General features: G+C 32.4%; 1 protein-coding gene and 1 long non-coding RNA gene across 9 annotated transcripts in view; one reads left to right on the top strand and one right to left on the bottom strand.

Moving 5' to 3' along the window:
* LOC136796146 (uncharacterized) overlaps nucleotides 1-14,440 on the bottom strand; it is a 131,578-nt gene that overhangs the window by 14,733 nt on the left and 102,405 nt on the right. The window lies entirely within an intron of this gene.
* Nucleotides 1-14,440, top strand: part of GluClalpha (glycine receptor alpha 1) — a 223,193-nt gene that overhangs the window by 115,326 nt on the left and 93,427 nt on the right. For all 8 annotated transcript variants that reach the window (XM_014427391.3, XM_014427393.3, XM_014427388.3 and 5 more), the window contains one exon: nucleotides 13,821-13,933. In XM_014427391.3, coding sequence (XP_014282877.1) covers nucleotides 13,821-13,933 — 113 coding nt within the window. The remainder of the gene's footprint in view (nucleotides 1-13,820; nucleotides 13,934-14,440) is intronic.

Raw genomic sequence — 14,440 nt, 5'->3', positions numbered from 1 at the left:
CCCTGATGAAGACCTGAAACTCAGGTCGAAACGTCGGCATAAAATAAATAAATATTGTTTTGTTTATTTATGTTGTTCTTTGCTGACCGCACCCCCTGATAAACTTCTTCAAGTAAAACTTACCATGGTTAGAATAGGGTGGTATCCTGTAACTAAATAACTTTCCTGTTCGCCAAGTGTTCCTATTTCATCTTCATAATAAACACATTACCCGACAAGGGATTATGTTGGCATATGATGAAGATTATTGAAGCTACCTTGAGTCCCCCCATACCTCAGACAGACGAGCAGCTCAACTCTAGGAGACTGGACCGTGTCCAATCCGGTCACCGAAACGGTGTGCCAATAGTATTTTAGTAACGCAAAGAATTTTACTCTAATAATAGTTTGTTTTCGAAGGCTCGGCAGCATTATAAGACTTCAACGTTGTTTACTGAAGTATCTGCCAATCTTACTGAAGTGTCCACAAGTGAAATTCTTATAAACATTAGTGAATTAGTCGCAGAGTGTTAATATGACTGGAGGTTTACTGCTTTGAGGGACTGAAGTGGGTGCAACTACTTCCAGTGAAAAACACTTGTATTCTCTCTCGAATTATTTTTCTTATTCTTGTTAAGTCAGCCTTCACACCATATCTATTTAAGCCTATTTTTATAAATATTTAAGCCTGTTAATTTTGAGCTTACTCTATCAACAGTACCAATTTTTTTTCCCCAAACATCATAGATTATCAACAGTAAAAAAAATATCCAAATAGTCTCAACTTTCTATACTAAAACATATTACACGTTTCGGCCGATCCGGCCATCAGCAAGAATAATGTTAATTTTAGTATTACAGCTTCACGTTGATCAAACTTAATAAAATTATATTCTTCATATTTTTTTAAAATTTTACTATTATTAACTTAAGGTTTATTTTGACTATTTTAAATTGACTTAGGCATTATAGCCTGTAAAATTGAGAGAGAGAAAGAAATACTTTATTCATTCATGTGCTATGTATCGGTCTTTTTTGCAATCCTGGGTATTATTTAGGTGGTTCGTCATCTGCCCCTGGTCAGGGTATCCTTCTGGGAAGCTTTTAGCATCCTCGGATATGAAAACATCTGTATTAAGTTTGTCACATTACCAGAGTCCCCTGAGAAAATTAGATTGGCTAACCTTTAAGTGTTAAAACACAAAATGACAGGTAGTTACGAGGGACCAGAATCAAATTAACCAGGTGCAGGCCCTTCCTGGACATGTATAACTTTTACTTATTACACATCCTCGGCCCTGAGCAGGGGGACGCCTGCCTTGGGAGTCTTCGGACATCGATAACCAATCAGAGAAGAGATTTAAAAATAAGGATTTAAAAAAATCGGGTTGCTACATTACACAGCATACTGATCAATCCGTGACTGGACAAATATAAGTTACATATTTTTACATGATATAATATAATAGATAGATAACTTTTTTTTTTCTTCCACAGTTTTCTTTTACTTTTCTTTTACTATTAATACCAGTCTACAAAGTTACTACAAGTTTTTCGATTTATTCCTTTTTTTTCTTCTTTCCCTTCTATTTCACAACCCCTATTTCATTTAATAAACAAATTCCCCTATATAACAAATATTAAAATATTTAAAATAATACAAAATAATAACTAAAACAACAAATAAGTTAGTGTGAGGCTGAGGAACTTACACTAAGATTGTCCTTGATGATGGCCAGATGGGCCGAAACGTTGTACATATAACATGATTTTAATAAAGAAGGTTGAGACTATTTGGATAAAATTTGTTATTATTAAAAAATCAACTAGTCTTAAACAAGATAATAAAAATATATATAAATCTATTGTTACGACGGGTAGGGGTTCAAAAGGAACCTTTACTAGCCCAACTGTGTAAGGTGAAGAAAAGAATTATATAGTCAAATTTGGTTATTGCTGTATTTAAAGTAAAAACCTGTAAGACAAAATATTGAACCATACAAATTAGAAAAAATCAACAAAAAAAAAATGAATTTCTAAAAATACAAATTAAAATTATTCTTAATAATTAAATGCCAAAAAATATTGTTTTTTGTCTGTGCGACTTGGATGTCCTCTTGGAGAAGAAGAGCCGCCCGCCGAGAAATATCCTCGGGGAAGAGATGAGCAGTCCGCCATGGCTTGAAGCGAGGCCAACCTGCTAGGAACTATTGACTAGGTAGAGAGATAAGGGCCACAGCCCCGGTGTATTTACGTAAAACTGGTATTATTAATACCTCTGTAGCCTAAACAAAACATGGTAATACGCAATGCTTACAACCATAACAGATCAATTATTAAGCATACGTTGGCCTCAACATTCCGCCCACCTTAAATTTATTCAAAATTTTAAAATTATCATTTACGGGTGTCAAGAGAACGAGCTGATCGCTGGTATTCTCCAGTTGTTACTCTCAAGATGCCATCTTTCCCAGAATGCGTGGCGATGATTCTTTTCGTGAAAAGTACTTTTGATGAGGCTCATATTTTACGTCTCTAAAAGAAGGTTTTGGGGGACTTTTATGTTGATATTGGCCTTTGGAAGAGTTGCCAAATAAATTTGCAGAATTTTTGGTGGAGAACATCTTCGATTTGATGAATATTATTGACCCTGATGATGCATTTTTGAGGATGGTGTATGATGTTCTTCATTATCGCTTTCAGCCACAGTGTAGCATGAAACAAACCCACTGTGTTGTTTTACTGAGTTCGTGTTGACCTGTTGTACGGGTCGAGAACTAGAATAAGTACAGTGTTGGGAACTTTTGGAAGGAGCTTCATCTTCACTATCAGAAATTGTTATAACAGAAACAGTAGAAGGAGTGTGGAGTGTCTTGTATAGTAATAGTTTGTTTACGACTGGAATTCCGAGTTGGAAGAACATGTTGAGATGACAACGAATGGTTTTGCCACTGGTTGGGAGTAGTAAGTCCAAAAGTTCTCAGATCACTGCATTTTGTTGGATGAGAGCTTTCATTGGCTTGTTTTTTCACAGGGCTAAGATATAGACGGTCCTTCTTATCATGGAACTGTCTTGGTAGAGTAAGATGGTGGTGTGCAACAGGAGAAACAAGATGCGTTGTAATATTCCTTTTACCCATGTCATACCAGGACTCTCAACCACTCTTTCATAAACACATGCCACTGCTCCGCTTAAGAGCAGCTGACTGATCAAGAAGTGGTCTACTCCATTCTTGAGGTGGTAGCATCGGTTATTGGATACTATATTGGGTGCTAATTCCTTGCCAAGAATGCCTATTACTATCCCTATTATTAGAAACACTAATTGGTTCGGTCATTGAAACTGGAACATATTGCCGTTGTCCTAGAATAAAGCACTTCATGTTGAACAAGTTGGTAATCTCCATCAGTGGTTGCGGCAGGTGTGTCAAGGACAGAAGGTGTATTAATATTACGAGATACATGATGTATAGTGATGTTGTGGAGCATCTGAGAAGACATAGATGACATAAAACAAATAAACATTGTCAGAAAACAGTAAGAAGAATATTATAGGAGGAACTTTATTCCTATGAACTCAATTTTTGCATAACAACTACGGAAAAATAATCCTAAAATAATTTCTATGTTCCGCTGGTTAGGATGAATGTGTTGGAGGCGACTGCAATTGCTAATGAGCAATATGTTCGCCATCTAACCGAATGAAATGTATCTGTTCCTTTTTCAATTGTAGAGCTTCTTCGAGAGTTGCGTAGCGCATAGGAGGTAGGCGGTAATTTATTGAGTACCTCTTCGAGGTAAGATGCGGCCGCGTATCAACTCGCGGATGAAGAAGTCCTGACGCAATGTCGTTGTGGTGTGGATCTAATGCATCTGGGCATGTTGGTTGCCACAGTATCCTAATAATACTCCATTTATTCCTGCCGAACATATCCGTTACTAAGGACTTATATCTGGACAAACGACTGACATGGAATCCTCATACAAGACTGAAAAGACAGGACACTACTCGTCGATTCCGATTATTGCAACATTGACTAGACAAACGGTCTAAATTGCCAATCCGTTAAAGACTGATCTATATAATTATAATATGGACATACGGAGTTGAGCTTTGGGGCTCCAATAAACCATAGAATTCTTCCCGAATTCAATCTTCACAGTCCAAAATCCTTCGTAAAATCCTTAATGCTCCTTACACTGACACAAATCAAGTCATTCATCAGGACCTCTAGTTCCATATGTTGCCGATTTGGCCAGAACAGATACTAATTCTTCCATGATACACTTCCCAACCACCCAAATCGCTTCTAACCTGGCTTCTTCTTCATTACCTGATAATCCTCCTAGGCGTCCGAACAAATTACGGTCTCGAGATCTTCTCCACTAGAAATGCAATTAGAGTTCTATCGATGGGTATATTCTCCTAAAAATTTTCTTAAATGAAGATATGCCTTAAATAAATTTAAAAAATTTGCTCTTTATGAAAATTCATGCTCTATCAGACAGCAATCTAAACTTCATCCCGTTGAACTTCTCATATTTATACCACTCGAACAAGTCATGTAATTCAATCAAATGGACCTAACTTTGGATGTTTTGGAGCGAGGTTTCTCTCGTCAATGTACTTGAGTGAGGCACGTACTAGAGGGGATTAAAAATGGATTTATTTTTAATTTACTTTAACAAGTCGATATCCTGGAATGTTTAGAGATATATGAAGTGGTCCAATTAAATCTGAAAGTGTATAATTGATCTGGGCTACCACAGGGATCTCAAACTAAAAAAAAAACAATACTCAAATCTAGAAAACCGCAGTTAGAATGAAGCATAGAAATTTTGCAGAAGAAACTTTAATAAACTAAACATTTTATAGGTTTTTAACTCAATTCATTAGGTTAAATTATAATTTATTTAGGTAATGTGGTTAATCAATCTATGCCTACATACATTGTTCACAGTAAATGCAGGTTTGATTTTGTACTGAGTGAAGGAATGGAGTTGTTTAAAGGAGAGAACGGATGAAGATTAGGGAATGAAGATGGGAAGAAAATTCTAGGAGGAGGTTGCACGTATAATAAAGGATTAGCTGAAGGAGGTGGTTCTATGGGAGGGCAAATATAAATCAATCGGTTGGGATCTGGTGTTCAATAAAGTGAATCTAAGTGCAATAGTAAATCTATGTAGAGTGTATAGAGTAGGTTTTTGATTCGAGGTATAGCCTTCGGGATGTTGGATAGAAGATAAATTTTAGGAAGCAATTCATGCTCCTCTTCAGTCTCAATCTTATAACCATTTGAAGTAATGCCGAACTATCTCCAAACCCTGCTTGCCTTTGGTTCATCGACCTTAATACGCCCAGTATACACAAAGCATATCAAGGATTATGTATCTCATTTGCAATAAAAAAAAAAAAAAGTTCTTGTTTAAAACCTCAAGATATTACTCATTTTATGGTTTTTGGGTTGTGTTTTTCACAACAAAAGAGTCAGAAATTAAAAACACCACTGAAATGAGAATCAAGTTTCCTTCAAGAAGGAAATATTTTAGAGAACAGTCACTGAAAAAGGTTAATTGAAAAACTTTGAACTTGAAAGAGAACAGGAAATTGAAAATTAATATAAAGTTGTAATTGCATTTCCGGGAAAGCCTGGAACAGAAAATCTCCTTTCCTTCCAATATTTCCTTTTCTAATAACCTTTCAGATTGTAGAGTAGGATCCTAACTTAAGTATGACTTTGTACCCTGAAAATGTTATAACCGCAAATTTTGACTTATCCTTAGTTACACGTTCATCGTTGCCCGCGCTCAGCGGAGAAGGGGATGAGTTAAAGTCAAATAAAAAAAAAAAATAATCGCAAAAGGAAAAAACAAAAACAAAAATAAAGAATAAAGAATAAATTACTCCTTAGGCGCGACGTTATTTTTTCTGGGAAAAACGAAATCCCCGAAGCATTATGCGTACAATATAACTAAAATATATCCCTATATAAACAATTGTTGAATTATGACCACTGGCGAATACCTTTACACGTAGATAACAGAAAATAAGTAGTAAATTAACAAGCTGAAAGCAGAGAAAGAACAACAGATCTATATGTACAAAAGTTTAATAATAAGAAAAAAATATATATATACAGAGAATGAAAAAGAATTCTTATCAATGAATAAAACAATTAAAACTTATAGGTTGACTTAACCTTAATAACTATATTTACATTATTATTCTCTTATCTAGGACATGCTGAAGAAACGTAACTGCACAATATCCCCACTTCTAGTGTTAAAGACTGTCCATTGAAGTAAAACATCATAATTTTGAAAAACAAAACATATATGACATTTCTTATATGGTGATATTCCAGTTCAAACAGTAAAGACAGAGGGCCTTTAAACTATTACCACTTCACATTTAACAATCGTAACGTGTTCCGAAATCAAACTGTCACCTTCACAAAACCAAAACCCACTCATCTGAACATACGTGTTCCAAAATCAAAACTGTCGCCTTCACTAAAAACAAAACCCACTAGTCTCAAACATATCGCTCGTGACTTTTCACCATGACAACCGTAACACCTGTTGTCTGAACAGATCTAGCCAGTATTCTTATTTCACCATGACAACCGTAACACCTCTTGTCTACACAGATATCGCCAGTGTTTGTATTTTACCATGGCAACTGTAACAATGTCTAGAAAACAGAAAAAAGGAAGCATTTCTTAAATCAATTAAGAAAGCTTACCAAAATATAATTAATTTTTGGTTTAGTAAAAATCATCAGGCTAATAACTATGACTAATTCTAATAAATAGGATTATTAATTGTAAAAAAACAATAAGAATATATGAATAGTACTGTTCAGGGAAAACGGTTTATTCCAGATATTATTTTATGAGAAATATTCAAGAGAAGTAGGATCTACTGTCATCTATGGCCAGAAAACTAATAGTGGAACCCCACAGAACAAACTCCAGAGAGAGAAAACAGAACAGCTGAGCTCAACATTAGATTTTTTTTGGGTGGGGGTGGGTTAAAGGAGTGGGAGGGGAGTGATGAAATGGTGAAAGAAGATGAGAAACAAAGAAGCCCTAAGTGTGTTCTTCACAAAATTTGTGTATCACTTTCATTGATACAGCCCATCAATCCAAGCTACCAAATTCAAAATTAAAATTTTATATTTAGTAGCGAACAGTCAACAATTTTTAATTCACTGCAACTATTATAATACGTATGTATATGTATATATTTTTTTGTAAATGTACAACCATAATAAGGTTCTTTATCACAAATGATAAAACCATACAATAAAGTAATATCATTTGATTCCCTAAAGATAATTACAACTAAAAAAAGTTATGAATGATTAATTTGTGTTCTTTTAACTTGAAAATAATGATAAAATCATGACAGAACTAATTTATTGCATAAAGGATCCCCAAGAGCTTTCCCCAGTTCCAGGTTCGGCTCCAGCACAATCGACCTACGTCCAGTAACAAATGGTTTTCTCCAGACAATAGGCGAGGCCTTAATCAAATTTCCAACAGATCGGCCATGTCAGGCAATGTCGATTAATGGCAGCGTTCGATGTATCGTAAAGAGGATTCTATATATTTATATCGAATTCATCAATACCAATCAACTCCCTCCATCCCTCTATTCGAAAGACACATGAATAGGTATTTTCTTGCAAACAATAGAAAACTAATGATGGGGATCGAAGCTCTATGGCAAACGGACAGCTTGTCTTCATTAATGTGTAAGATTAATGTCAACTCGATTATCTCTCTGATATACTATCGATCCTATGAAATTATTATGAAGCTAAACAACATTACCGAAAAAGTTGTTAGAGGATTCAAAGTTATTATCTTTTATAGACGAATGACATAAAATCTATCTTTATCATGACATAAAATCCATACATTTCAATTTAATGACCACTTTATATTTGCTATTAGTTCCTTTGTGTTTTTTGATGAGATAAACTGTTCAGCCTATTCAAGTAATGGCACTAAGTAAATTTTATTTTTCAAAAATACACAAATCATTTAGTTACAAAATGTACACAAACTTGGAATAAGCCATCGGCTGAGGGACAAATAAAATGAGATTTAATCCTTGCGTTTACATGCAAAGCAAATATTGATAAGTATTTTTACAAATATATAAATAAAATTGTTCACATAATAAAATATTTTAGCACAACTAATAAGAATAGAACACAACTCAGGAATAATCAAACTCAAGTCCTCTTTTTGCATAAGCAAGGTTATGTTTTTCTTACTCAAGAATAAGTTTTCGTTTTCCTAGAACAGCTATAGGTTGGGAATTTTCCTTATTTCGTAATGAAATGTTTGTTTTTAAAAAAAGTGTATCTCGGAAACAAACGAACGTATGAAGCTTTTGTAGAACTTATATTTTAACAAATTTACTTCACTTTCAACGATATCCCTTTAGGTTTTTTGTTTGTCTAGATATAGCTTTTAAATTGCAACATTTCATTAAGAATGCACTGAAAAATCAGTAGTTAGTGAATTTATGTTGAAAAATTTGTATCTCGAAAACTATTTGAAACACAGATGTCTTATGACATATGGTTTTACTTTATTTGTTATATTTATTTATTTTATATATTTTGTTAATTATTGCTGTTCATTTTTATATTTTCAAATTCATTATTTTATTTTATTTTATGACGTTTTATAATTTCATTTTTATTTTTTACTTCACTCGAAGGCTCAAAAGCCTAATCTCGACGCCTTAAGTAACGAATAAATTTTATTTATATTAGTAGTATCATAAATTACATTTCTGTGTGCTATTTTGGCACCTACCGATAGCTATTGTCTTCTGATCGGACCATATTGGATGTTATTTTCTGAAAAAATGAATAAAATATCTGTGTATAAGATCTCGTGTCCAAAAAATACATTAAAAATAAATTACAGATCTTACTTATCTATAGATTACAGATCTTACTTATCTATAAAAAAAATTGAGGGAAATATGTTTTTGAGAGGGTCATGAAATATTTATTACATGAAGTAAGTTTGATAACCGTTCTATATTCTAGCCTGCTCTATCATTGCTAGGTAATGTACAAACTTAGAACATTCCTGTACAGGGCATTAATAAGCCAATGTGTTATCAGCCGCCACACTGGATTCATTAATGAGAGCCATATCCATAAAATTGAGTTTTGATAGCATATTCAAGAAAAGTAATTAATTGTGAGAATATGAACCATTATTTCTCTACTATCGGTCCAATAACGCCCCTTCAAACCTAAATTAGACTTAATGCAATATTCCCATCTACGTTTCGATCTACCCTCAGAAGTTTTTGATTTTATTAACATTCTAGAAATCCGTTTGTTACTTAAGTCCCACAACCTACATGCCCATCTTATTTGCCACAATCCTATAACCTGAATTATATTTATTCGGAGTAGTTCCTTCATTTTAGTGCTGTGTAGCCTTCTTAATTCTCACCTTACCTGATTCTTTTTCAGTCCGAATATTTTACTTAATATTTTATTTAATTATTTTTAAAAAACTTTAAGGCGCTACTCTTCCCTTAGTGTAAGCGGCCATTTTTTACATCAATAAAGAACATAGGGAAGGATAATGGATTGTAAATTTCAAATTTTAAGTTTTTTGATTAAGTTTTTTGAGAGAAAAATTAAATTAACAAGCGTTTCCAACCTTTATTCTATTTTTATAATATCAACGTTTAATGGACGTAAGATTAATCATATCCACAAATTGACGGATGTGTATATTAATCACAAAATATAGTCCAGTCATATGAGAATCAAAAAGAGGTCTGGATGGAAACATTTAAATAAGAGCTGGAAAAGGTTCATTCATGTATTTAAAGGTTCATTCATGTATTTAAAAAATTGTTCAGGATTTTAACTTTTTAAATTTAATTTTCTATGCTAAAGCTTCTTTGTAGTCTCCATTCTTCTGGACTACATTTAGTCTCATAATTTTACTTGAGCCAAATGAAAAACAAAGGGGCTGAAGTGCTAATCAAACAATTAAAACTGCAGATTTTTTTTTGCAGATTTAATACCAAATCGACCCGGAGGACCTTACCTTATATGGTTATCACTAGGGATAGGATTTTTATGTGCTGAAAAATCCGAAATATGTACATGAATATGTGCTAATAAATTGTCAAATATTTAAAAAAAAATATGTAAATATGTATTTATAAATTTTGTATTATTCAAAAATATAAATTACTAATTAATTAGTAACTTTATAACTTAAAAAAAGTTACATAAATATGTATTTATTATATATTATATGAATAATATTTTAAAGAAATTATGTTAAAATATGTATAAAAAAATGAACTTAGAGAAAACATAGCTGTTCAATAACAAGGCATTAATTAATAATTGTAATTAAACTAATTGATTAATAATTACTCAGAATGAATTATAAACAAATTAAAAAGGGAAATAAAGAATAATCTTCCGATTGCTAAGAAGTCCGGATTGCTAATTTTGTAGATAGGAATGTATGCCCTGACAAATGCTGGGCACAAATCTAAATACATAGTATTGGTACCTGTGGAATCTGAGGAAAGAAAGAAACAGAGAAATGGATTGAAGAGTAAACAAACAAATTCTAGGAAAATGCCACAGGAATAAGGCCCTTGCTATTTTTAATTGATTCTGATTTTTACACACATTTTAGAATTTTTACGCACTATTTATGATAAATGATAAATTTTACCTTTAAGTATCTTGCGTTCTTTTGAATTTTAAGTAGTTGCAGCGAAAAATGTATTTAAAATTGAACAAATAATTGAAGGAAATATGTGATTCAGGACAGAATACCTAAAAATATGTTAAAAATAACAAATATTTAACAAAATATGTGATTTACATCAAAACATGTAAAAAAAGGCACAATATTTAAAAATGGCTTCTTTTGGCCAGAAATGTCTTGAAACATCTTTAGTTAGTAAGGAATCGCAGATATCATGGTCAGGTAAAAATATGTGAAAACATAAAAATCCTATCCTTAGTTATCACATTCACAGTTACAATTTTTTTTAAACAATTAGGTATAGCTACCAGCTACCCCCCTATTTATACCTACCTCGTACAAAAGACACTCCTAACTATATACAACGTTTTAATAAAAAAAAAAAATTAAATAAATAGATAAAAATAAGAGAGAAAAGTAAAGTTAATAACAAAAACAACGACACTCGTAGACCTAAACAAACATTTTCACTCTAATGGGGGGGACAAAAAAAAACAAGTTAATTTGAAAAAAAGAAGAAGAGAAAAAATAGAAGTAATGTCAATAACATAACACATGATAAATCTAAAATTCATAACAGAATGTCCTGTTGCAGCCTTGGCTTCAGTCTTCTGGTTGAGGTTGGGTTTCCTAACTTGTAGGTCACTGTTCCTTCAACTGTCGGTAAAGGGAGTGGAGCTTCATGTACCGTGTCTTAATTTGAAATAATGCATAGAACAATCAATTAGAGAGAGAGAGAAATACTTTATTTATCTATGCTGCCTACAAATACATCAGGTTGCTATCTCACACACCATACTTATCAATCCGTAATCGGACATATATAAATTAAACATACATTGTATAATCAAAAAAAAAAAAAGAGATAATAAGATATAATAAACAATTGCTCCATTCATTCCTATTTTTCCTTCTCATTTCTGCTCCTCCAATATCACCCTTTCACAATTTTTCAATTCACCCGATCAACAAATTCGCTCTCCGGAATTCACCCTCCTAGATCCTCTTCAGTGACCCGCTAAACAAATTGAATATTAGGCGGTAATGTGAGATCAGACCATCATTCATAGTCACAGCACTAGATCAGTTTACCAAGAACAAACAAATAGATACATTTTACGAGAGTAAGACTAACATATAGATTAAAAGGAAAATATAATAAAAAATCGGTTACAGGAAACACTTGAATGGATAAATAAGTTTTAAAAAAATAGTATTAATAAAATAAAATAATTTGATTTTTTAAAATTAGTTAATTAAAATAATTAAAACACTTGCAAAAGAATGAAACAAGAAGGCTCAGTGGTAAGGCACTGAGCTACTAACTCGAAAGGACTCAGGTCCATATCCGGTTATGACTGATAATTTATTCTGTTACTCTTGAACTAAGTCAACCTTGTGAGTTCAGGATACCTTATGAGTCAACCCAGCTTCATGGGGGGGGGTACCCTTAATTGAGAAAATTACATACATATATATACCATAAACACTTTTAGGAATCATTAACTTAGGAATATTCAGAGCCTGGAGTCAAGGAACAACAGCTTCAAGTATATCGTAGAAGTTCAATTTGCATGATCTAAGAACTACATCAATCAGGGAAAATTTGGTCTAATGGCTACAGGAGACATGGTGCGCGCCTGGAACTGGTACTGGGAAGAAAGTGCGAACCGGCATGTCTTTAGGGTAATACTGCTCTGCCGTGATCCACCGGCATTGTCATTCTTTACGTCGTCCATCATCCTCAGGGAAAATATTGCAGCTTCTAGGGGAAACTACCGGAGAAAAAGTATTCCATCGATCGAAGTCTGAGAAAAAGCCACGAAACACGGAAATATCTCTTTAGGAAAAATTCTTATTATGACTGTAACTTAAGAGTAATTACTAATGATGAATATGGCGGCAGTGGGGGATCAAAAATGAATTTACCAAAACTGCCAACCAGTAATAAATAAGGTTAATTTCCAGAGCTTAACACTTTGATAAAAATAATAAATTGATAAACGGTCTCAGGGGAATTTCTCCCTGACAATGCCAATGAGGACTTGATCCCGGCATTGCCTCACTTTGTTTTATATTATATATTATTTATATTATATTGTATATTAATTAATAGTCAAAATTGATGAGTCTGCCAAGTATAGGTAGGGGGAATACAAAATGCCGGCTGTTTCAAAGTGATAAAAAAAAAACTAATTTTTCATTCGGAGCTAAACTACCTACACACTAGAAAATTTAAGAGAAAATTATATAAAGAAGAGTAACTTTGCTAAAATATTAGCCCTAAAACAAATATTTACGTCAAATAGTTCTCGAGATATAGCTTTTTAAAAAGCAAAATTTATTAAAAATCTACTGAACGCTTAGTAGTTAGTTAATTTATTTTGAGAAATCTATATCTCAGGAACTATGTGACGTACAGATGTCTATTAGCACTCAAATTAAAGCTAGTTTAATGGACTATAATGAAGTTTATGACCTTTACCTTCGTAGGAATGGTAGTTTTCATGATATTTGCTTCGGGGAGTAAGTTTGATTTATAAAAAACATCATTTCAGAAACCATTGGGCGTACAGATGTCTGCCAGTTCTCAAATTAAAACTAGTTAAATTTACTAAAAAATAGTTAATTATGTTTATCTTTATTAAATGTTGGATTTTTAAAAAAATATAGTGTCAGTTTTCAACCTCATCATTAGGTCATAAAATTCCTTTATGATAATATTATCCTACAAGTAAAATTCTATCATATCACTTCATTAGTTAAATAGTGGAATATTCACAAAAAAAAAGTTTTCCTTATATTTTAAATATGAAGCTGTTCTAAAGACGTTATCCTAGATAGATCTATCTTTTTCTACTTTGGTCAAACTATATTAGGTTTGTCAAAAAGAAACAAGAGTCTACGGTACTATCCACAGAATATATCAAATACTAAATAATTTATATACATATTACCATTATTCATGCTAAGCTATGCACACTATTTATTATATATATATTAATAACGATATTAAATTAAGTAAAATTAAATACAATATATTTCTATTTTCAGGTGTTTACAGCCGAAAATAAACTACAGAGAAAAGGAAAAGCAGGTCCTGGATCAGATCCTTGGTCCTGCAAGTTACGATGCCAGGATCAGGCCTTCGGGAATCAACGGCACAGGTAGGTCTGGGTCTCAATACCCTTTAAGAACCCGCACCATTTTGGTCATTCTAAACTGTTTCTGCCACAATAATTCCAACTTAATAATATAATAAATGTCATTGATAGTTTATATTACCACAGATAAAAAGATTTTTATTTTAATTATCTAAATTTTATAATTCATGAAAAGTATATTGAATTTCTGTTGTATTTATTGCTGTAATATAGAAACATACAAACAAATAAAATAAGTAAGGAAATGATTTCAACGAATTTTTCTTCGACAAGGTAAATATTTATCCTGTTATTATAATTAAACTAAAAACCATTTTTTTTCAACTGTGCACAACATAATCAATAAAGGCAATAACCACAACTGTAAAAGTAAATATTATTTTTTTTAATTATGGCTCAATTTCTGCGTTGAGGACCTATGTAGCCACAGAGTTATATTGACATTTTTTTCTCACCTGCTATTATTTATTTTTTAACAACTAATAAAATTTATACTTTTAATAATTTGAA

This window comes from Halyomorpha halys, unplaced genomic scaffold (assembly GCF_000696795.3).
Source record: "Halyomorpha halys isolate HHAL.00 unplaced genomic scaffold, Hhal_1.1 Scaffold641.1, whole genome shotgun sequence".
Lineage (NCBI taxonomy): Eukaryota > Metazoa > Arthropoda > Insecta > Hemiptera > Pentatomidae > Halyomorpha > Halyomorpha halys.
The sequence above is the reverse complement of the archived record's forward strand: the minus strand, read 5'-3'. Positions and strand labels throughout refer to the sequence as shown.